The sequence below is a fragment of the Myotis myotis genome, unplaced genomic scaffold, assembly GCF_014108235.1.
Source record: "Myotis myotis isolate mMyoMyo1 unplaced genomic scaffold, mMyoMyo1.p scaffold_m19_p_14, whole genome shotgun sequence".
NCBI classification, from domain to species: domain Eukaryota; kingdom Metazoa; phylum Chordata; class Mammalia; order Chiroptera; family Vespertilionidae; genus Myotis; species Myotis myotis.
In genome coordinates, this window is record NW_023416318.1 from 24781795 (window position 1) to 24807520 (window position 25726).

The following is a 25726-nucleotide window of genomic DNA, read 5'->3' on the forward strand; positions in this document are numbered from 1 at the left end:
TTAGGAAGAATTACCCAAATCCTGTTGGAATATGTCTATGTCTGTCTGTTTATTGTACACACATGATATATATATGTATATATATATTCATACAATACATATATACATACATATATCTACAACATATATAAATGAATATATATGCACACATATATGTATATATACCTATATATTCTTATTTAAACTCAACTATATGTTCCTTAATGTCTGGAAGAGTATTTTATTTACTCTTTATTACCATAGCCTAGGTGCTTAATAAATTTTAGCTGAATAAATTAATAATGCTTATTCTAAAGATAGTAACCACCTGGCTTCCACTGATGATCTAAATAACAAAATTTATACATAAACCATTAAGATAATTTTGTGAACTCTTTTCTGTGGTTCTTTTTTCTCATGAGGACAGATTTTTTATTTGTCTAAGATAGTCTAAGAATTTCTTTGCTTGGATTTGTACCGCTAGACCAAAATTAATTTTCTGCTAGATCGAAAATAGCTTTTCTGCTAGATCAAAATAAATTTCATCAGAGAAATGATGCATATTGAACTAGCCTACGGAAATGCAGTATTAATGCCGAGGACCAAGGCAGGTTAAAGGAGAAAGATTAGCTTCAATTTCAATGATGACTTTCACTTACCCAATACGTGATTTCTGTTCGAAACAAATTTTTAATTTTAGGTCCAACAATAATTGTCAATGCATAACTAGCACAGCTGAAGATGTTGATTTTATATTTATATTTATATTACAGAATAAGCTTAGAATAAGTCAAGATGTTAACCAGAACCATGAACTGCATTTCACAAAAAGGTACATTTCATGACATCTAAATGCCAGTGAAATGGTAGGGACAATGACGTAGCCAGTTGCTAATTTTCCCTGGAGGGTGCTAAAATGATGCTTCCATCTTTTTTGAATACAAAAATCAAATATAATTCAGTGATGCTCTTTCACACGTGCAAGTCATTTTCAGCAGGCAAAAAAGCTGTGTGCACAGCTTTGTAACAAATTTGTCAGGAGTTTGCCTCTCATCTTTCTCCTGTGGTTGCTGAACCCACTCTTGGGTCTATACCCTTCAATATGTAGACTTGAGTATACTCATCCTATGCCTTAACTCTTTCAGGAAGTTTACATGTTACAAGGACAACTAACCTGTTCTATGTGCACCTGATGAGGTGTCAGTTCAGCACTCTATAATAAGCTATAATACTATAGACATGGAATGCGCTAGTTCCCTAAGAAGTAAGTTTCCTTTACTGAAAATGCTCATGCACATTTGCGTCTGATTTTTCTCAAGTCTTGAACAGTGAGTGCGTGGTGCAGAGTAAGTAGCCAATAAATATTTCATGTATGAATGAATAAAGCAAAAATAGCACAAAATGGATGATGCTTCAATTAGCTTTTGCTGTGTAATGAATCATCTCAAAGGTAGTAGTTTAAAACAACAGTGATTCATTATTTTTCATAATTCGGTGTATTAGCTGGACAGTCTGAGACGGTCTCCTATTTCTGGGACATCAGCTCTATGGCTAGGGCAGTGAGGTGTCTCTATCATCTTGGGCAGTGGTCGGCAAACTGCGGCCCCTTGAGTGTGGCTCTTCCACAAAATACCACGTGCAGGTGTGCACGTACAGTGAGATTGAAACTTCGTGGCCACACTCAAGGGACCAAAGAGCCACATGTGGCTCGCGAGCCACGGCTTGCCGGCCACGGATCTTGGGCCTTAGCATTCCAAGAGCGTGAGGGTGGAAGCTGGTTGGGCTTGGAACTCATTTCCAGGGTATTCTATTGGTCAAGGAACATCACAAGCCCGGGTTAGAAGAGGTGGGAAATTGATCCAACCTCTTGATTGGAGTGGTTGCATAGAGCCTGTGGCCATTTTTAATCTACTACAGTTGACCAAGTTTAAAAAACCTTCTGTAGGATCTTCTTATAATGGGAGGGAGATTGCTCAGTCTGACCTAGAATCCTTTCAACTCTGAAATTCTATCAGGCTGAATAGGGTTCTAAGAGAGAACAGTTATCATCCATGGTACTGGAAACTTTAATCTTCTATATCTGATAAGAAAATTTCCAAGATAATTCATTGAATAATTATTTTCTAACTATTATTATGATCTAAAATTTGTATTCTTCCTTTTACCATTTCAAATACTACCAGATTTTCTTAATTCTGGCCTAATAGCAACATTCTCTTTTCCTTATGCTTTGTTGGCCATTCTTTGTTAGATAAAGTCTTTACTCTTATTCATCCATCAAATACTTGATTTTATAGAAACCACCGAGATCAATAACAAAAAATTCTTGTATTTCTTCTATGTCAGAGGAGAGTGCGTATATTACTGCCTCAGTATTTGCTATTTACAACTAAAGCTGCAAATCTATCATTTTCTGTAATTATCCTTTTGTGACACTTTAAATAAATTAAACACATTTCTTGTGACTATTTTAGTAATAGCAGGTACAAATATATATGAATGCAGAAATATCATATGAGCAACTTGATAACATATGAAAACCCTTTGAAACTTTCCATCAAGGAGTTTCAGAACAATCATAGTGACAAAAACAGTTTGGGGAAGACTGAACTGCTGATAGCTAAATTGTGACTTAACAGAAAAAAGTTCATACAATAAAATTTTGCTAGTATATTTGTGTGTGTGTATGCACTTACACTTGACAATCATGTATGATTTTTTTATAATTTTGACAAATACTTGAAACAATTTAGTTATCATTGTAGTAATCTGCTCTGTTTAAAATTTTTACTTTGGTGTTAAACCGCCTGCCCCCAAATTCTACACTAATGATTCCCTCTTCTTATACTGTTTCTAACCCCTCAAACAAACCATAAACAAAAGCTGAAAGCAACTCATAACCATTTTGTATAAATAAAGCAAGTTCATCTTTGTGAGACTGATATGCCAGATTGTGAATGTATTGCTGATAATTAACTTGATCAGGTTACATTTCCAGGAAATTTTGTTATACCTTCCCTTTAAAAAAAAACCAAACTTTTTTTTCTTAGAGTAGTTATACCTTTACAGAAAAATTAAACAGAACAGAGTTCTCATACACTCCCATGCCAATCCCCCAACCACAGTTTCCCCTACTGCTAACATCTTACATTGGTGTAGTATATTTGTTACAATCTATGAACCAAATTGAAGTATTATTTGCTGAAGCCCACAGGTTCACTCTTTGTGTTATACAGGTCTATGAGTTTTGCCAAGTACATAATGTCATGTATCCTTCATCACAGTATCATATAGAATAGTTTTACTGACCTAAAAATCCCCTGTGTTCCACCTATTCATCCCTTCTCCCTCCCCTACAATCCCTATCTTTCCTTTTTAATACTCTAAGTGTAGGATAATATTAATTAGTTGGAGGTAAGAATTTGCTTAAATAACTAGTGACTCCCCATGACAATCAAAGTTTCTTAATCATTAAATTAGACTAGCACCGTCCAGTAGAAATATAATGTGAGTCATATATGTACTTAAAATGTTCTAAAAGCTGCATTAAAAAAAAGTAAAAATAAAAGAAATGAATAATACTCATCCCAATGAATCTAAAATATTATCAATTCCAATATGTGACTAATAAAAATTGAGATAGTTAAATTTTGGGGGAGGTACTAACTCAAAATGTAATGTGCATTTTAAACTTACAACACACTCCATTTCAGGCTAGTCATGTTTCCCGTGCTCAACAGCCACAACAAGTAGCCAGTGATTAAAGTATTGGACGGTGCTGGCCTGTCCTGCCAGCAACTTGTAAACAGGTTTTCCCTCTCTGTCCAGGGCCTCCAGGTTAGGCATGCAGCAAAGACTTTTGGAAGGCATATCAAAAGGATAAAAGGGTTCTCTAACCCTCTGGATGCTGATACTTAATGGTCTGTAGCCATTTTCCTTAAACTCTCTCCAGCTTTGGAAAAAGTGGACTGGGAATCACGCTCATTCTGGCATATCTAAGAAATGAGTGCTGGGATTACTGGCTCCCAGAAAGCCTGAATCATCTGAAATGTTGACTCATGAGCCTAAGGTGACTGAAATGTAATGTGAATCAAATTTGCCTTCCAAGGCTTCGTTCTGTTGCCACTCTTCTCTCTTCCCTCCCTCTCTCTTTGGGTGACTGACTCATCCTCCTACCATGTGAGAGTCCAGCATCCGGGAGACCTCAAGTCTCCTGGAAGGAGATGAGTGGACTTTCTCACGGTCCGCCCCAGCCCCAGATGGTCCAGCCCAGCTCTGTTTTGCCTACCTCATCCAGGGTCAGCAATTTAGACCAGGAGTGATCTTACCCTTGTCAAAAATGTTCTTTTTCTTTTTAGGTGGTGATGGTAGTAGTAATAACGTGGCCTGGGAATTTAAGTTTACAACAATGGAATCCTTTATTTCAAAAATCTTTGAAAATGCAATGTGTATTTCAATCCTTAGGGCCGACTCCACAGTCCCGTTTGTTAGTACCTTTGTGCACTCTGGGTTTTTTCCCTTTCCTGGGAGGAAAGTTTCCACCCAGGATAACGCCCTTCCGGTGGCGAGCCAGGAGTCTCTTCCACCCCCAGGGTCGGCAGCTGGCTCGCTTTCGCAGCCCTCTAACTGCAGCGGACCTGCAGCTGTGGGCTCGGCCAGACCATCCCCCCACCCACCTCCACGCCCCCACCTCCCTCCCATCCCCTCTCCCTCCCATCCCCTCTCCCTCCCATCGCCTCTCCCTCCCATCCCCTCTGCTAAACTACCCACGGGGGAGGGCGGGGTTGCCAGTTTCAAACCCCGCCCACCGAACCCAACCCAGCCGGTAGGAGAGAGGAAGCGCAGTAAGCCACACCCACTTTCGCCTCTCCTCCTTTCCGTTGGGCCGGCCGGTTGTCCTTTATCACTATCCTGCAGCCGATTGGCTTCCTCCCTCCCGCGCCAGCCCCCGCCCGCAGGGGAGGAGGAATCGAGCCAAACTGGGCGGAGAGTCTGCTGGCCTCTCTCCTACGCGGGTCTGGGCGGCGGCGGCGGCAACTGGGGACGGGGCGGGTGGCGCATCACGGGTGCGGAGGCAGGAGGGGCAGCCTCATTGTTCCGGGAGCCGTCGCCTCTGCCGGTCCCTCAGCTCGTTCGGCTCTGCCCCTTTCGGAGCTCCCCAGCCCCCACCACAGCCCGCGCCGCGGAGGAGAAGCGTCCGGCGGCGGCCGCAGCTGCAGCATCCTCTCCGACGCGCCAGCCATGGAAGACGCGGACCAGTCGTCTCGGGTCTCCTCGTCCTCAGACCACCCGCCCCGGCCTCAGCCCACGTTCAAGTACCAGTTCGTGAGGGAGCCCGAGGACGAGGAGGAAGAGGACGAGGAGGAGGAGGACGAGGAGGACGAGGACGAGGACTTGGAGGAGCTGGAGGTGCTGGAGAGGAAGCCCGCCGCCGGGCTGTCGGCGGCCCCAGTGCCCACCGCCTCCGCCCCCACCGCGCCCCTGCTGGACTTCGACAATGACTTCGTGCCCCCCGCGCCCCGGGGGCCCTTGCCGGCCGCGCCCCCTGTCGCCCCGGAGAGGCATCAGCCCTGGGACCCGAGTCCCGCGTCCACCGCGCCATCCCTGCCGTCCGCTGCCGCAGCCTCGCCCTCCAAGCTCCCCGAGGACGACGAGCCTCCGGCCCGGCCGCCCCCACCTCCCCCGGCCAGCGTGAGCCCCCAAGCCGAGCCCGCGTGGACGCCGACCGCCCCGGCCCCCGCTGCGCCCCCCTCCACGCCGGCCGCGCCCAAGCGCAGGAGCTCCTCTGGCTCCGTGGGTGAGTGCTCGCCCGCCCGCCCCGCGCCCCTCCCTCTTTTGTGTGCAGCCCCAGCTGCTCCCGCGGGCCCCCCCCTCCGCCCCGAGGGGCTTTGTCTGCGGACCTGGGGGGGGGGAAGGCGCCCCCACCCCCGTGGGAGCCGCCGGGAGCTGGGTGGGGCGGCGGAGGTAGCCGGGGCTGGCGCTTCATTGTCTGTCCGGGCGTCGGGTAACACGTGCACCCGCCCGCTCCCGGTTCTTCCCGCTGGTCCCCATGCCCCGGCGTCCCTGAAGTTAGGCACCCACCCGCCCCTAGAAGCTGGGTGTGTATCGAGGAACTAGGGCTGTGGGTTCTTGGGCTGCCCTCGTTCTGGGGTGCGGACGGAAAGGCCTTGGCGCCTTCATCTTTTGTCTCCCCGTCTGGGCTGCTCCTGGGGGAAAGGCGCAGTTTGGCTGTCAGTCCGCTGGCCTGCGTTCAGCCCGGGCCCCCTCCTATCCCCTCCCTGGCCTGGGTGGCCCCATGCGTTTCGTCTCCCCTCCCCTCCTCCTGCGCGGGTGGGGAGATGACCCCTTGGAAAGCGTCCACATTGACCCCGCTGCAGTGAGGGAGGGCGCCCCCAGTGGTGTGCGCGTGCAGACCCGGGTGGGAGAGTTGTGGCCAAGTCCTGCCACCGCCCAGTTCCCCGTGTATTGATGTGGCAGCTCCGCACCGGCTAAACCCAGCCCGGAAAGGGGCTGCGGGCATTGCGTTCCTGGGGGCGCAGCTCTGCTCGCGTCTCAGCTGCAGAGGAAGAGGAATTGCTGTCAGTGTGGACAGGTTTAGCCTCTTACTGCATCATCAGGGAATCGTCAACACAAAGGCAGCATGATTGATGGTCTTAAAGAAGGGAAACCTGTGGCTTCCCATCCGGGACTAGGCCAATTAAACTTGTGGTCGATTTACCATGAGACTTAATGAAATATTTTGAGAGGTTTTCATGTATTGGTTAGATATACTATTTCTTGGAAGTTATGTTTTAGGTCTACAGAGACAAATCTGCGTAGTCTGTAAAATAGTTTTCAAATCTTTTCATCCACGAGTACCTGGTTGTACATTAATAATTAAATTCTTTTTAAGAACACCTTGGGAAATTATTTCAGAAGGTAAAAATATCAAGTTTATTAGAGATTTAGAGTTCATCTTATCGGACAAATTATGAACTTATTGACTAGTAGCTTTTTACTCTTCCTGATTTACTGCTTTAGGTATTAGGAAGCCACTGAAGATTATTGAATTGAGGCCTGGATGGTAGTGTTAGAAAAGGAATTGGTGACCATATTCTAAGATAGGTTGGAAAGAAAAACAGGGGAACTATTGAGAAAGCTTTTGCGATAGTTCTGAGACAGTTGAGTAGAGGCTAATCTAGTTCATTACTTAGTTAAGTGAAAATTTTTTAATTGGTTGTGAATCTGTATTTTTATAGTTAGGGTACAAAGAGTTTTTATGAAAGAAGAATTGACAGGACTTTGAGGCTATGAATGTAAATGCAAAGGAAAGAATGTTGGTGCTTATTAAATCAGTTTCAGAGACTGTCCAAAGTTGTTAATTGAATGGAAGTTTATATAGGATTTAATATTGCTTTAAGTATAGGGTTATTATATCTTGGAGATGAAAAACCATGTCTTTAAGATTTTGGGTGATATATATACATTAAATCTTAAGTATAAGATGCCTCTAAAGAAAGAGAGATCGTGCCCTATTCAGTCCCCATCTTCCATTTATATCTAACAAGTGACAGCAAGGAATAGAACTGATGAATTTAGAGATTCCGAACAATTTCTTTTGTTAAGCTATTTTTAATTTTCTGACTAGGAACAAGTGGTATGTATGGATAAGATAAATTATGTTTCAGATAGGCTCCTGGGAAGCACAGTGCCAAATTTATAGTGCTTTTTAGTAACCAACAAGCTCCCTCATCCTTTTTTAAATGATGTAATGAATATATATAGAATCTTTGGTAAATATCTAACTATGTGGAATAGTATTTAGAAAATATGCTATTTCATACTATCTATATCTCTGTAAACTTGGAAGATTTGCTGTATTATATAAAACCTTTCTAAAAAGGGGCATTTTTCTATTGTCTAATAATTAGCTCTGTTTTAGTGTATTTAATAATATACATTGGGGCCTTGACTTACGAGTGTCCCAACTAACGAGTTTTTCGAGATACAAGCCGTCTCTCGGCAGATTTTTTGCTTTGAGTTGCGAGCTAAAATTCGGGTTACGAGCCAGCTTCAGATACCCCACCGCTAGTTGGCGCAGCGAACATCACAATGAACGCCACAACATCAGCCCAGCATCACGTGTCTCACTCGTTAACTTTTTGATTTGACATACGAGTAATTTGAGTTACGAGCTCCGCCACAGAACGAATTAAACTCGTAAGTCAAGGCCCCACTGTACCTAAAAGCAATTAATTTGAAACCCTACTGATGTAAGGCTCCAATTTAAATGTCATATTTTAAAGGTACTTTGCTAGCCCAGGTTTCAAGTACCAACCAAATGGATATATTTCTTGATTCTTTAGAAACTCTGATGAAGTAGAAGTAAATGTTTTAGATACACTATTCTTATAGCACATTCTTTGAGACTTTTTGTTCCTGATTCTAAATATAGACCCTAGAAAAGGTCCCCCTGAGGGTGATAGCACCAGGGATTCAGAACTCTCTAAGGGCTGAACCCTCATTCATCAGCAGTGTTGAAATGGGGGGATGTGACCTTTGTGGACATAGGCCTGCAAGGTGGTCAGACCCAGCTGTACTGAAGCCAAGGTCTGCTCAGACTGATGGCCTCATCATCATTTCAGCTCTAAAGGAGGAGTTGATAATTTCACTTTTAAGCTGCTGAGTTTTTGTTTGTTGGCATGGTGATTATTAATTTTAAGTTGCTTTACTCATGTGTTCCCATAATATTCTGTTCTTACCTCAGGATAGATATCATGCCATATATCTACACTAATAAAAGAGAAAAATGGTAATTGGCGTACGGTGCTACCCTTTTCATTGGCTAATCAGGGCTATATGCAAATTAACTGCCAACTAAGATGGCGGCTAATTTGCATATGTAGGCACAATGCAGGGAGGCGAAAGGGAAAGCAGGAAGAAGCCCCCTGCCACTGACAGTGATTGGAAACCCAGGGGGGAGCTAAGAGCTGGGGGGCAGGGCAAAGGCGGCCCTGGGGCCGCCTTTGCCCTGCCCCCCAGCCATGATCGGAGAATCAGGTGCCTTTTCCGCCCTGGCCAGTGATAGCAGGAAGTAGGGGTGGAGCCAGCGATGGGAGCTGGGCACGGTCGAAGCTGGCAGTCCCGGGAACTAGGGGTCCCTTCCCTGGGCCTAAAGCGGAGCCCACGATCGCGGGGCCGCTGCAGCTGCGGGTCCCCGCTGCCCGAGCTGGACGCCTAGGCCAGAGGCGTTAGGCCTGGGCAGGGGCGGAGCCTGCAACCGCAGGGAGCTGGGGGTCCTCTGCCCAGGCCTAATGCTTCGGCCAGAGGTGTTAGGCCTGGGCAGGGGCAGAGAGGGAGATTGCGGGGAGCTGGGAGTCCCCTGCCCAGGCCTGACACCTCTGCCGGAGGCCTCAGGCCTGGTCAAGGGGCCAATCCGGTGATTGGTGATCCGAGGGTGATGAGGGTCAACTCCCTGGCCGAGGCATCAGTCCTGGGTGGGGGGCTGGGGGTCCCCTGCCCAGGCCTGATGCCTGATGCCTGGGTGGGGGGGCGGAGCCGGGGATTGGAGGGATATGATGGTCCCCTTGCCCAGGCCTGAAGCCTGGGTCAGAGGCGTCAGGCTTGGGCGGGGGGTGGAGCAAGCGATCAGAGGGAGATGGGGGTCCCCTGCCCAGGCATGATTCCTGGGCCAGAGGCCTCAGGCCTGGGCGGGGGTCAGAGCCAGTGATTGGGGGGAGATGGGGGTCACCTGTCGGAGCCGTCAGGCCTGGGCAAGGGGCCGATCAGGTGATTGGAGGGTGATGGGAGTCTACGCCTCTGGCCGAGGCATCAGGCCTGGGCAAGGGGCAGAACCAGCAATCGGAGGGGTCTGGGGGTTCCCTGCCCAGGCCTGACGCCTGGGCCAGAGGCATCAGGCCTGGGCTGGGGGCAGAACCAGTGATGGGGGGAAATGAGGGTCCCCTGCCCAGGCCTGACGCCTCTGTCAGAGGCGTCGGGCCTGGGCAAGGGGCCGATCCTGCGATTGGAGGGTGATGGGGGTCAACGCCTGAGGGCTCCCAGTATGTGAGAGGGGGCAGGCTGGGCTGAGGGACACTCCCCCCACCCCCCACCCAGTGCACGAATTTCATGCACCGGGCCCCTAGTGTGATAATAGTACGTTTACTCATCTCTAGTTTCTACCAGACTATATGCTCCTTGAATAAAGAGGCTATATCACCTTTTTTCCTTGAGGAAACGGATTATATGACATTATGTCTGCATTACTGAGCACAGACATGTGGTGTAGGCACTCAGATATTTGTTGAATGAATGAAAATTATAGATGAAAGTTAATCTTCACATTCTGTATAGTTCCAGAATTATTACAATATTTTCTCTCAATGAAAATCCCAAGTGTTATGAATTAAAGCATGTATGTATTTACATATGTACCATACTTTATTTAACCAGTCTTTTAGTGATGATTAACTAGGTTGTTTCTCAACTTTTTCTGTTACAAATAACGTTGCTGTGAACACCCTTATGTAAACTTCTTTGGGAATACATGCTGTTCTCTAGGTGTTGTAAGATAAATTCATGCTAATAGAATTCCTAGTTCAAAGGCTATGTGCATTTAAAATGTCGCTAGATAATGCCAAATTGTACTACAAAGAGTTGTTCCAACCTATATTCTCACCAATAATGTGTTAAAGTACCTCTTTTCCTTTTGCCTTTACCAGTGGAGTAGATTGATAAACCAGTAAATCGATTTAGCAAATTGTTTTTTAAATTTATATTTCCCAGTATTTTTTTTTAAATTAGTTTAGGTGCCATATTATTTACTAGGCTTAGGTGCCAGTACATTTTTCTCATCACAGTTTTGACCTCTTCTTTTTTTCTTCTTCTAGCTGTAGGAGGACTTGATCTAATGTAAGGGAATTAGCCTTTGTCATATATATGTCTTATAAAAATTTCTCCACGTTTTCTCTTGGTATTTTTATGATTTTACTTTAACATTTAATTCTTTCTATAGTTTATTTTGTTCTAGAGAACAACGTACTGAAACAATTTTATTTTTGAATATGATATTTCATTTGTCTCAACACCATTTTCTCTACTATTTTGAAATGCCACTTTTGTCATATATTTGTAGTATGGGTGAAATATTTTCTGTTTCATTTATTTTTTTAATTGCTATAACTTTTATTTGTTTAATTACTTTTTAAGAGTTTCAGTTATTGTTGATGTTAAATATTATATTATTTTCAGGTGTACATCATAATGGTAGTGGTAGTGGTTAGACACAACCAGGTGATCCCTCAGTAAGTCCAGTTCCTATCTGACACCCATATATAGACTATAACTTAAAAAAAAAAAATCTCACCAGAGGATATGTTTTTTTTTAATGATTTTTGAGAGAAAGAGAGAAACTGATGTGAGAGAGAAACATCAGGAGCTCTAGTTAAGTTTGGTGTTGATAGAATCAAATATATATTTTAATGGCCTGCTAAAAGAATTGTGGGTAAAAATGTGGTTGAAATTACTTCAGTATAATAGAAGTTTAGTATGTTTACATTGCCTTACCTCTTTTTTGAAGGGCTTAAAAATTTATTTTTACTTTTTGTTATGGAAAATTTCAAACATAAAGGAAAACAGAATAGTGATTGAAACCTCATTTAACCAATACTGAGCCCCAACAGTCATCAATCCATTGCCAATCTTGCCAGTCCCACACCCTTATAAATATTTCATTATGTATCTTGCAAACCAAGTACTGTTTTCCAAAACATAACCACAGTACTCTTGATCAAATACTTTCACAACATATTTCACAATAATTAATTTCATCAAGTATCCAGCTAAAGTTTATATTTACTACTACTTAGTGAATGTCATACGTTTTTTTAAAAAACTTTTTTAAAAAAAGCCAGAATCCAAATAAGGTCCACACATTACAATGGATTGGTTTGTTTTATGTCTGTTTATGGGTTCTCCCTTACTTGTGCACACTCTCTGAAATTTGTTGAAGAATGCATGTACAGTTTTTTCATTTAATGTTTTTATTACTTTATTTTTCATTTATTTTTTTGTTAATCCTCACCCGAGGATATTTTTCCATTGATTTTTAGGGAGAGTGGGAGAAAGAGGGAAAGATACATCCAGGGAGAGAAACATCAATGTGAGAGAAACACATCAATTGGTTGCCTCCTGCATGGGCTTGGAAAGAGTCTGCAACTAAGGTACTTACTTGCCCTTCACCAAAATTGAACCCAGGACCCTTTGGTTTGCAGGCCGATGCTCTATTCATTGAGACAGAACTGGCTAGGGTGACATTTTTATTATATTTTTAAATATTTTTTTATTGATTTCAGAGAGGAAGGGAGAGAGAGAAACATCAATGATGAGAGAGAATCATTGATCGACTGCCTCCTGCATGCCCCACACTGGGGATCGAACCCGCAACCCCAGCATGTGCCCTTGACTGATGTTGTACCCAAGACCCTTCAGTTTGCAGGCTGACGCGCTATCCACTGAGCCAAACCCACCTGGCCCCTCCTGCTGTGCCCCCCCCCCCCCCCCCCCCCCCCCCCGCACAGCAGCCCCACTCCTGCTGCCCTGCTCGCACTCGCTGACGGTGCAGAGCGATTGAGGACAGTGTCAGCAGTGAGTGCGAGCATGGCCAGTGTTGTCAGTGTGTGTGAGTGGTGGCTGCTGCCCCGATCGCCCCTCAGGAGCAGGGGGAGGTGGAGAAGCCCTGAGGGGCTGCCGGGGCCGGCAGCCATTGCTCACACCTGCTGACGGCGCCGAGTGAGTGATTGAGTGAGTGATTAGGAGCGGGGCCTGCGCTGGTAGTGGGTGTGAGCGCTGGGCAGGACTGCGGTGCACGGGAGCAAAGAATTTTCAGTAACCACCAGAGGCTCGCGCCAATGACAGCAACCGGTGCCCCTCCTTGGTCTGGCACCCCCGCTCACCTGCTCCACCATCCCGCTGCAGCTGATGCCCACCATATTTCGCACTCTGCCGCCTGCCACCAACACCTGCCATGTTCCGCGTGCGTCCTCTGGTGGTCAGTGCATATCATAGTGACTGGTTTTTCGGTTGTTCTGCTGTTCGGTCTATTTGCATATTAGGGTTTTACATATACAGATAACTTACAGCCCTGGCCAGTTTTGCTCAGTGGACAGAGTGTTGGCCTGCTGATTAAAGTGTCCCAAGTTGGATTCCAGTCAAGGGTAGCCTGAGTTGCAGGTTCAACCTCAAGTAGGGGGCGTGCAGGAGGCAGCCAATCAATGATTCTCATCATTTATGTTTCTCTCCCTGTCTCTCTGAAATCAATAAAAATATATTTTTTAAAAATAATAAAGATATAACTTACATACAGTAAAATGCATAGATCTTAAATTTTAGCAATTCTGTGTTTTAACAAATACAGCTACTCATTTAACCCACACCCCTGTCAAGATAACAGAAAAGGTTCATCATTCCAGAAAGATCCCTTGAGCCTTAGCAGTCAATTTAATTCTTGTTCTGTCCTTCCCCCAGCCCTCTAATCCCAAGCAGCTACTGTTCAGATTGTTTTCACCATAATTTTGCCGATTATAGAGTATCATGTGGATGGAATCATACAGTATTTACTCTGGTGTCTGGTTATTTGCACTCAATATATTTTTGGGACTTATCAATGATGTTGTAGGTATCAGTAATTTATTCCTTTTTATTGCTGAGTAAGTATTCCATCATAAGAATGTGCTACAATTTAATTATTTGTTCACTTGTTGATGGACATTTGGATTATTTGTAGTTTTTAGCTATTATGAACAATAGAGTGCTGTGAACTTTCTTTGTATAGGCCTTTTTTTGTGGATATTTGTTTTCATTTCTCTTGGGTAAAGAGAGTAGAATTGAGTAAGAGTAGAATTGCTGGTTCATAGGGTAGTTATCTTTATAAAAAAAATTGTCAAACTGTTCTCCAGAGTGGTTCCACGTCTACCAGCGATGTATGAGAGTTAGCGTGGCTTCACATTCTCACAAACATTTGATATTATCAGTCTTTTAAATTTTAGTGGGTATGTAGTTGTTCTCATTATAGCTTTAATTCACATGATGAATTAAATTTAATTCCTAATGACTAATGAATTAGAGGGCTTTTACATGTCTGCTGGCTACTTGTGTAACTTCTTTTTGTGAAGTGTCCAAGTAATTTGCCCATTCTTACATTGGGTTAGATGCCATTTTCTTACTGATTTGTAGGAGTCTTTCCTCAGATATATGCATTGTGAATATATTCTCCTAATCTGTAGTTTACCTGCTAATTTTATTGATGGTTTCTTTTGATGAGTATAATTTTCTGCTTTTGAAGAAGTCTTAATTTATCAAGCTTTCCTTTTATGGTTCATACTTACTGTGTGCTAAGACACATTTGCCTACACCAAGGTTGTAAAAACGTTTTATGTTTTTTTTTGTTTTTTTTTAGAAGCTTTATCGTTTTAGCTTTTAGGTTTAAATCTATAATTCATCTTGAATTAATTTTTGCCTATGGAAGAGTTACAGGTTCAGATTTTTGTATTTTTTCCACATAAATATCCAGTTGTCCCAGCAAACATTTTTTAAAGTAAGTTGTTATTGGTTTTTAGAGAGAGAGGAAGGGAGAGGGATAGAGGGATAGAAACATCGATGAGAAAAACATCATCGAACAGCTGCCTCCTGCACACCCCCCACTGGGGATCGAGCCTGCAATCTGGGCATGCTCCCTGACTGGGAATTGAACTGGTGACCTCTTGATTCATGAGTCAACCACTGAGCCACACCGGTCCGGCCCAGCAAAATTTTTTTGGAAAGAATTTGTCTTTCTCTATTGAATTTTGCTTTGGTGCCTTTGACGAAAATCAGCTGACCATATAAGTGTGTCTGTTTAAGCATACAGATCCTCCTCAACGTAGGATGGTGGGTATGTCCTATAAACCCATAGTTAGTAAGCTGAAAATATCCTGAGTCAGAAATGCATTTAGACACATTAAAAATTGGCACTGACTTTCTCTGGCATTATATCATGTCTGTTTGCATAAGTATGTTTAGCATTCAATGTTGGGAGTAGGGTGGAGGAGTGAGATAATGAGGGAGAGAGGTGAAGAAGGAGAGCAAGGAATTAGCTCATTAAATAATGACTATTTTTAAAAAAGCATTTGATACACTTAACCTACCAAGCATCATAGCTTAGCCGTGCCTACCTTTAATATTCTCAGAACACTTAATATTTTGCCCACCTAGAGTTGACAAAATCATCTAACACAGTGAATACACTGTGGAGTATCAGTTGTTCACCTTCCTGATCTGGGAGCTGTGGCTCACCGCTTGTGCTGCCACTGCGCAGCTTCACCAGAAAATTGTACTGCATGTCCTTAGCCCGGAAATGATCAGAATTTAAAATCAAAGATTTCTATTGAATGTATATCACTTTCCGTACAGTCAAACCATTCATTGTGAGTCAAGGATGTCTTTATCTATTTTATTCTATTGATCTATTTGTCTATCTTTATGCCAGTAACCAGACTGTTTTAATTACTATAACTTTATAGTAAGTCTTAAAATCGAGCAGTGTGAATACACCAAGTTTTATCTTTTTTTCCCCCCAAATTGTTTTGCCTTAAGTCCTTTGTATTTCTATATACATTTTAGGATCAACTTGTTCATTTCTACAGAATGCCTGCTGGGAATTTGGGATTATATTGAGTCTAGAGATCAATATTGGGAGAATTTGACATCTTAAGAGTTTGAGATTTTACCTTATAACAAGCTAACAAATTAGCCTGCCATAGTCTCATGGATGCTGGCAGAGGACACAGATACCTGGGTAAGAAATAAGGGACTTTAATACTCACAGCCGTGGTAATAGCCAGAATATCAGCACTTTTTGGGACAGATTCCCAGAGCCCCATTTCCTTAGGGCAACACAGAGAGGGCCAAGCAACCTTGGGCTTAGAGAAACTGGATCTTACACTACATAATAAGCCTGCTTGCCTTACTGCTCAAGTGAAAGACTTTGTCTCTGTCTCTAAGGTTGTTTGCAATACAAACATCTTTGAAAAGATAGGAACAAAGGCAGCCAGTGCCCCATCCCTCTCTTCACAAGGTGTGCAAAGACACAAGAAACTCTTTAAGAGAGCTCTTCCCTGCTAACAACAAAAGTCTTCCAATCCACATGTCATGTTTACTAGTATGTATTTCTCTCACCAGTGTTTGTATTTTTCACTGTAGAGCTTTTGCATTTCTATTGTTACATTTACTTCTAAGTATTTTGTGTTTTTTGTTGCTATTGTAAATGATAGTTAAACATTTTATTTTTCACTTGTTAGTTGCTGGTACATGGAAATTCAGTGATTTGTATACTGTTCTCGTAACTATCCTGCATCTTCCTAAATTTACTTCCTAGCTCTAGTGAGGTTTAATAGGTGTGTTTTTTTTTTAATTTTTTTAAAAAAATATATTTTATTGATTTTTTTACAGAGAGTAAGGGAGAGAGATAGAGAGTTAGAAACATCGATGAGAGAGAAACATCGATCAGCTGCCTCCTGCACATCTCCTACTGGGGATGTGCCTGCAACCCAGGTACATGCCCTTGACCGGAATCGAACCTGGGACCTTTCAGTCCACAGGCCGACGCTCTATCTACTGAGCCAAACCGGTTTCGGCGGTGTTTTTTTTTTTAAAAAAAAAAAACCATAGAATTTTCTTACTACACAGTGCTGTTCGCAAGTTAAAATCATTCTACTTTTCCCTTCTGATATTATGCTATAAATGTGGTAAGAAGGCAAGTACAGTAAAAGGTGTAAAAACTTCCTTGTTTTATTCTGCATCTGGGGGAAATATGATTAGTCTTATTATGAAGTATGAAGTTAGTTGCATATTTTTCCTAGATGTCCTGACCCTTAGGTTGAGAAAGTTTCCTTCTCCAAATTCGTTGAAAATTTTTACGAAATAGGTATTGAATTTTAACAGATGTCTTTGACATCTATTAAGACAATTGTGTTACTTTCCTTTCTTAGACTGCTAATGTGCTAAATTTCATTGTTTCATTTTCATTGTTGAACCAATCTTTTATTTCTGGGATTAAACCCTTTTGGTAATGAATATACTTTTTATGAATTGCTGAATTCAATTTGCTAATATGTTGTTAAAGATTTTTGCATGTATGTGTAAGGGGTATTTTTCTGTAAATTCATTTTCTTGCAATATCTTTGTCTGGTTTTGATATTAATGTATCAATTTATAAAACGTTTTGGGAAGTGTTTGCTTTTCCTTTATTTGTTGAAAGCGTCTGTATAAGCATCCTTAGGTGTTACAGAATTTACTAGTGAAGCCTCTGAGCTTGGAGTTTTCTTTGTGGATATGGTTTTAAATGATAAGGATACTGAACTTATCTTTAAGTAATATAGGGCTATTCAGATTTTCTATTTCTTTTCTGCCAGTTTTAGAAATGTATGCCTTTAAAGGAATTTGTCTATTTCATCTTGATGAGTAGACATCAAGGACTTTGTCCACTCACCTAAGTTATCTAATTTATTGGCATAAACTTGTTAATAATATTCTTGATGTTTTTAAGATTTATAGAGATAGTCCTTTTATTTCCATTACTTGATCTTATTTCCTTCTTTTTCTTGTTAGTTTTATGGAGTTTCAATTCTATTGATTTCTTCACTTTTGGTTTCATTGATTTTTCTCTATTGTTTACTAGTTTTCTATAACAATAGTTTCTGCTCTGATTCTTGTTATTTTCTTTTACTTGTTTGGGTTTACTTATGTGGGTTTAACTTGCTCTTTTTTTCTGGTTTCGTGAGGTGGAAGCTCTTTGAATTGAATCCTTCAGAGTTATAAATTTCTCTCTAACCTTGCTCTACCTGTATCCCACAAATTTCCATTATTTAATTTAAAATATGCTTTAATTTCCTCTGTGATCCATGGTGTTTTTTTTTTAATTGTATAGTTTAATTTCCAAACATTTTGGGATTTTTCCAGATATTTTTGTCTTAGTGATTTCAATTTAATTCATGTGATCAATTTAATTCATGATGTCAGCCTTTTAAAGTGTATTGAGACTTGTTTTATAGACCAGAAAATGGTTTATCTTGGTGAATGTTCCATATGTACTTGAGAAGAATGTGTATTCTGTTGTTTGTAGTGCTCTATAAAAGTCAGTTTAGTTTGTGAATAATGTTATCTAAATTTATGTCCTTATTGATTACATGCATGTGGGTGTAATCTGTCGATTAGTTGAGAGTTGAGTGTTAAATTTTTTAAATAAAAGTTTTAGATTTGTCTGCCTCCCTTTAGTTGTTGCTTCATGTATTTTCTACATACCTTTCCCATACACCTTTAGTGTTGTAATATAGCTATTTAGTGTTATGTTTGTTTACTCCTTTATCATTACCAAGTGCCCCTCTTTATCACTGATAGTATCAAGGTAATATTCCTTGTCTTTGAATCTAATTTGCTCGACCTTAATGTAGCTGCTCCACATTTCTTAGAATAAGTGCTTGGATGATATGTCCTTTTAGATTCTTTCATATATACACACACACACACACACACACACACACACACACACACACACACGAGTCCCGGTGCATAGATTGTGCACTGGTGGGGTCCCTCGGCTCTGTGCTCTCTCGCAATCTAGTACCCCTCGTGGATGTCAGAGAGCTGGTTTCAGCCCGATTCCCGCAGGCCAGGCCGAGGGACCCCACTGCTGCATGAGTCTGTGCACTGGGCCTCTAGTATTAATATAAGATCTTCGGTTTATCTCTTCTTGCCCTCCTTCCCCTTCCCTATGAGATTCATCAGTCTGTTCCATGTTTCCATGCCTGTGGTTTCTGCTCCTGCATTGAGCGTCTGCCTCCGGTGGTCATTGTGCATCATAGCTACCGGTCGGCCCATCGGCTGGTCACTTACGCTTTTATATATATAGATATTTTATTGATTTCAGAGAGGAAGTGAGAGGGAAAGAGAGATAGAAACATCAATGATGAGAGAGAATCATTTATTGGCTGCCTCCTGCACTCCACCTACTGGGGTTCAAGCCCACAACCCCAGGCATGTGCCCTTGACCGGAATCGAATCTGGGACCCCTCATTCCACAGGCTGAAACTTTATCCACTGAGCCAAACCAGCTAGGGCTAGATCCTTTCACTTTTAACCTCCTGTGTTATTATATATAAAGTGTGTCCTATAAATGGCACATAGAAGGATTTTTATCTAGTCTGAAAACCTGCTTTTAATTGGGACCATTTACATTGATCATACTTATCAGTATGGTTCATTTGTCTTTGTTTTCTCTATGTCCCATCTGGTTTTGGTTCTTTTATGCATCCATGCAGTTCTTCCATCCTTTGTGTTTTTATTGTCATACATTTTGCTTCTACAAATATTATTGTATATTGTAATTATTTGTGCTTCAAAAATCAATTATTCTTTAAAGAAATTAAGAAGTGAGAATATTTTGTATTTACCATTCCGCCATTCTTTGTTCCTTCATGAAGATACAGATTTTTATCTGGTGTCATTTCCCTTTAGTCTGAAAAACTAGCATTTCTTGTAGTGCAGGTCTCTTGATGGTAATTTCTTTCAGCTTTTGTTTCCATATTTTATCTGGTAATACCTTTTTCTCTTTGCTTTTCAAGAATATTTTTTATGAATACAGTCAATCTTGCTCTATACAGAAGTTATGGTGTTTTATTTGTTTTAAATCTTTAATGTTAAAAGTATTACATATGCCTCCTTTCTCCCCCATTGACTTCTCCCAGCCCGTCCCCACCCCCGACCCCAGGTCTTCACCACCCTATTGTCTATGTTCCTGGGTTATGCATTATGCTGAGCAAAATAAGCCAGTCAGAGAAGGAAGTTATGTTTTATAGAGTCACAGAAAACACTGAATTAGCAAATACTGAATCATTGCCCCTAGGGGAAATACAGGGTTAGGTTCCTGGAAACCTCTAGTCATAGCATTTTTGTTAACCAATCTATATATAACTTTGTTTTATGTGTATTCCTATTTATAAAGACACATTATTTACTATATGTTGTTGACTCATTAATATTGAACACATGACCAACAGCATGATAATTCATACCTAAATGAAGTTTATCTAATACATATATTTTCTCTGTAAGGTGGTACATCACAATCTTCTATGGTTAAGAACACTAGACAGCACTTCAGCACTGTGCTTAGGAGCCTATTTAAGCAGCAAAGTAACTAACAAAAGCCACAAAAAATGTGAAAAAATGTGCCACTAAATAGCCTGGAAAAAGAATATGTGTTTACAGTCAGAGAGTGAAACAAGGAGACATAGGGCTTCCTTGTTTAACCTCACCTGAGAACTTGTGTTGGGTGACGGGCATATTTTGCTGTTCTGTGCATGTCTGCTATTGGGATTACCAATTTAGCCAGTAAACAAATTTGCAAATAGGGAATCAATGAATAATAATGATTGAGTGTATATAATTTTAGATTGCCCTTTTTTAAAAATTATTTTAAGGATGTCCATTATCTTTTGGATTATGTTTTTTTCCAGTGAGAGGTCAAGTCATTCTTATTGCTGTTCCCTTGCCCTTTTCCTGTTTTAAAGATTTTTCTCCGTCTTTGGTTTACAACAATTTGACCTTTACAGTGTGTTTCTTTGTGGGTTGTATTTATTCTGCTTCTTGGATTTGTAAATTGGTATTTTCCATCACAGTTGACAAATTTTAGTTTGTTATATCTTTCTTTATTCCTTTTTCCCCCTGCATCTGTCACTGTTGTAATTGAAGGGGGTTCCAATTACATATACTTTAAATGCTTGATTATCTAACAGGCCACTGAGCTCTGTTCACTCTCCCCCTCCCCCACCCCAGCCTTCCCCCCCCCCCCCCCCCCCCCCCCCGCTGTAGTTCATTTTGCATAGTTTCTTTCTGTTGCTTTTTTAAAGCGTATTCATCCTTTCTTTGCACTGTCCAGGAAATCCAAGATGAAGGTGCCAGCTAGGTAGGCTCCATTCTGAGGCTCCTTCTCTTGGCTTATAGGCGGCTGCCACTTGCTCACATAGCGGAATGGAGAGACAGGGAAGGGTGAGCAGCAAGCTCTCTGGTATCTTTTCTTATAAGGACACTAATCCTATCCTACCATGTAACCCTAATTACCTTCCAAAGGCCCTGATTCCAAATACCATCACGTTGGAGGGTAGGGCTTCAACATAAAAATTGGTGTGTGTGTGTGTGGTGTGTGTGTGTGTGTGTGTCAGGGGCGGGGGTGTGGAAATCACAAATATTCAGTCCGAAATATATTGCGGTTAAGAAAATGGGCTCTGGGGTTGAATTGCCTGACTCTCACTAGTTGTGTTGTGTTTTGAGTGAGTTCCTTAAGTTTTGTCCCTTGGTGGTGATTGTTGTTGGTTTTTAATCTGTTAAATGGGGATAGTAACAACAACCCTTGTAGCAATAGGGTTCTAAGGAGTAAAATGAGTTTTTGCATGTAAAGTACTTAGAATAACAAGTAGCCCTCAATGTTAATTTTAAATAAAACAAGACTGGTGATAATAATGATCTTCCTAATTATAATTAGTATTTTCTTTGTAATTTGGACAATGATGATAGAACTGATAGAACTGATGTCTTCAAAGAATAGTGTACAGTGACTCTTAGAATATTTTTATTTAAAGGTAGACAACCTGGCATAAGAAAATGCATTCTCCGAAAGTTCTTCTGAACTGAACATATGCCAATAAAAATGACTAAGCAAGTGTCGTATTAGTTTTATTCAAATGCATCTTTAAAATTTTGGCTTAATTAGTACAAGATAATTTAATTATCTGAAAATGTGAACAAAAGCTTTGGATGTGGTATATTAAGTAAGAAAAATAGTATCTTGAAGCCACTTTGGTTCATGATGTTTAACATAAACATGTTTTTGCCTGTTGAAAAATGATAGGTTCTATGGACACCATTTAATCAACTTTATAATATATGTGGTAATTTAATCTGAATTAATGATTCTACTAATGGTACTACTTTTTCCTTTCCATCTTGGCTTTGTTCTCTGTAGGTGAAGTTTTGCATTAACTCATTACAAACTGAACCCTTACTTGCTCCTCTTATCTTTAGGCTCTTTCCAACTCTGTCTTTATTTCTGCTGAGGTTATATTCTATTTGTTTTTCAGATGAGACACTTTTTGCTCTTCCTGCTGCATCTGAGCCTGTGATACACTCCTCTGCAGGCAAGTTCTTTCTGCTAGCCTTTTATCCTCTGTGTATTCTAACTTTAACTCTGTAGTTTTGTTAACTCTGTACAGAGTAGTTTGAATTTACTAAAAATTAGCATGGTTCAGATAATATCTACTGAAAAAGTTGAAATTGCATTTTATATGCTATGTCCAACGGGGAAATGGGCAGAACTTTTGATTAATAATTGGAAGTATATAAGGAATTCTTGGACCCTTGATTTACATTTACATATTGACTGCTCCATTTCTCCAAATAAAATTTACTTGCTGTATAGCTGAAAGACTTTCATGTGAACGAATGTCATTCTGTGGCATTTAATTGTCCAGTGTCTTTTCTTTTCTAAACTGTCAAACTCTCTTCTCAAATCCTCTTTTTCCCCACTAAAACCAGTTAAAATTGGCTTTTTTAGTGATTATACTTGAGGTTTTTCTTAAAGACTGATTTATGTCTTTGCATGACATATAATTACCTCTGTAGCCATACACAGGTTTTATTGATAATAGCTTTAATTTTTTTAGTAATGGTTCCAGTGTACTTGTTATTTATTAATTAAATGCTACATTTCATTTTAGTTAATAGTAAGTCTTTACTAACACTATTTTGAATCTGTAATAAAGCATACATTAACTCTGAGAACACTGGCATTCTCTAACTTTCCTTTCTGTCCATGGTCACAGAAAAAATTATGGACTTGAAGGAGCAGCCAGGTAACACTGTTTCCGCTGGTCAAGAGGATTTCCCATCTGTCCTGCTTGAAACTGCTGCTTCTCTTCCTTCTCTGTCTTCCCTCTCAGCTACTTCTTTTAAAGAACATGAATACCTTGGTAATTTACCAGCAGTATTGCCTACCAAAGGAACAATTCAAGAAACGTCAAAGGAAGCTTCCAAAGAGTTTCCAGAAAAGGCAAAAAATCCATTTGTAGACAAAGATTTAACAGAGTTTTCAGAATTGGAATATTCAGAAATGGGATCATCATTCAGTGGCTCTCCAAAAGCAGAATCTGCCACAACAGTAGCAGAACCTAGGAAGGACATAAGTGTGAGGAGTAAAGATGACGAGGGTGACCTAGTTAGTAATGTCCTCCGTAACCAACAAGAGTCACCTATAGCCCTTACCAACTTGACTAAAGAAGAGAACCAAGTTATGTTTCCAGAAAAAACAAGGGACAGTTTTAATGAAAAGACAGTTACAACAGGAGCTCCTATGAGGGAAGAATATGCAGACTTCAAACCATTTGAGCAAGTATGGGAAGTAAGAGGTATTAATAATAAGCAAGATAGTGATGTCTTGGCTACCACAGGTATTATAGAGAGCAAGTTGGATAGTAAAGTGGATAAGAAATATTTTGTGGATAGCATTGGTCAGACAAACCCTGAGAAAGATAGTGAAAGCAGTAATGATGATACTTCCTTTCCCAGTACACCAGAAGCTATAAAAGATGGTTCAGGAACATACATCACATGCACTCCCTTTAACCCAACAGCTACTGAAAGCATTTCAACAAACATTTTTCCTATGTTGGAAGACCATACTTCAGAAAATAAGACAGATGAAAAAAAAATAGAAGAGAAAAAGGCTCAAATTATAACAGAGAAGAATACTGGCACCAAATCATCACATCCTTTCCTTGTAGCAGCACAGGATTCTGAGACAGATTATGTCACGACAGATAGTTTATCAAAGGTGACAGGGGAAGTAATGACAAACATGCCTGAAGGTCTAACCCCAGATTTAGTACAGGAAGCATGTGAAAGTGAACTGAATGAAGCTACAGGTACGAAGATTGCGTTTGAAACAAAAATGGACTTGGTTCAAACATCAGAAGCTATGCAGGAGTCACTCTACTCTGTTGCACAGCTTTGCCCATCATTTGAAGAATCCGAAGCTACTCCTTCACCAGTTTTGCCTGACATTGTTATGGAAGCGCCATTAAGTTCTGTAGCTCCTAGTGCTGGTGCTTCTGGAGTGCAGCCCAGTTCATCCCCATTAGATGCTCCTCCTTCAGTTAATTATGAAAGCATAAAACTTGAGCCTGAAAATCCACCACCTTATGAAGAAGCCATGAATGTGTCACTTAAAAAAGTATCAGGAACAAAGGAAGAAGTTAAAGAGCCTGCAAGCATGACTGTAGCTGTTCAAGAAACAGAAGGTCCTTATATATCCATTGCATGTGATTTAATTAAAGAGACAAAGGTCTCTGCTGAACCAACGCCAGATTTCTCTAATTATTCAGAAATAGCCAAAGCTGCACAGCCAGAGCTTGAGCATTCGGACCTAGTTGAAGATTCCTCACCTGATTCTGAACCAGTTGACTTATTTAGTGATGATTCAATACCCGAAGTTCCACAAAAACAAGATGAAGCTGTGATACTTACGAAAGAAAATCTCATGGAAACTTCATCTGAGTTCATGATAGAACATGAAAATAAGGAAAAAGTCAGAGTTTCACCACCACCTAAGGGGGGGAAGCCATATTTGGAATCATTCCAGCCCAATTTAGACACCACAAAAGGTACCGTATCACCTGGTGAAGTTCCAACATGGACCCAAAAAGAGAAAACGCCTTTGCAGATGGAGGAGCTCAGTACTGCCCCTTATTCAAACGATGGCTTATTTATTGCTAAGGAAGCAAAAATAAGAGAGAGTGAAACGTTTTCAGATTCTTCTCCCATTGAGATTATAGATGAGTTCCCTACATTTGTCAGTTCCAGAACTGATTCTTCTAAATCAGCCAGGGAATACACTGACCTAGAAGTACCCCGCAAAAGTGAAATTGCTAATGTTGAGGATGGAGCTGTGTCGTTGCCTCGCTCAGAATTACCCCATGACATTTTTTTCAAGAAGGTACAACGTAAGGCTGAAGATAAAGTCCGTGTCCCAGATGAAGTCTCCGAAGATAGGTCTGATATTTCAAAGGTGCCCTTACTGCCTCCAGATGTTTCTGCTTTGGCCACTCAAACAGAGATAGGGAATATAGTTAAACCCAAAGTTCTTGTGAAAGAAGCCGAGAAAAAACTTCCTGCTGGTACAGAAAAAGAGAACAGATCACCATCTGCTATAATTTCAGCAGAGCTGAGTAAAACTTCAGGTAATCCATACATTGTTTTGTGCTTTCTTGCCACCTTTTGACTTACCATGGAACATTTCACTACATTTTGTGTAATATATTACATTTGTAGTGTCCAGTACATCACATCACATTGATAGAATCCTCTTCTACTGTCCCAGTTAAAGGTTTTAGTGCTTTTTCTACCCCTCTTGCACTCATCACTTACCCTTGTTCTTAACTTTTCCACACAATTACTCATTGATCATTTGTATATTGCCAAGGAACTAGAAAAAAAATATTAGAATTGGCTTTAGTGTATATTTCTTTTCTTTTGCTTCAGTGTTTCCTGATAGCACGAAGAGCAAGAGGTATTAAATCATTTTCGGGTGCATTTACTTTTTCCCCCCCATAAATTAATTTTTTTAATGAAAAAAACCTTTTTGTAGTGTTCCTAATATTTCAATATACTGCAGTATTTTCCAGTA

At 41.0% G+C, this 25726-nt stretch overlaps 1 protein-coding gene across 4 annotated transcripts in view; it reads left to right on the top strand.

Annotated features, from left to right (window-relative positions):
- Positions 1-4981: 4981 nt before the first annotated feature.
- RTN4 (reticulon 4) overlaps positions 4982-25726 on the top strand; it is a 56297-nt gene continuing 35552 nt past the window's right edge. The window contains exons 1-3 of one of the 4 annotated variants that reach the window (XM_036334546.1): positions 4982-5776; positions 22128-22184; positions 22869-25280. In XM_036334546.1, coding sequence (XP_036190439.1) covers positions 5221-5776; positions 22128-22184; positions 22869-25280 — 3025 coding nt within the window. In that variant the 5' untranslated portion in view covers positions 4982-5220. The remainder of the gene's footprint in view (positions 5777-22127; positions 22185-22868; positions 25281-25726) is intronic. The other 3 variants (XM_036334547.1, XM_036334549.1, XM_036334550.1) reach the window with 3 other exon arrangements.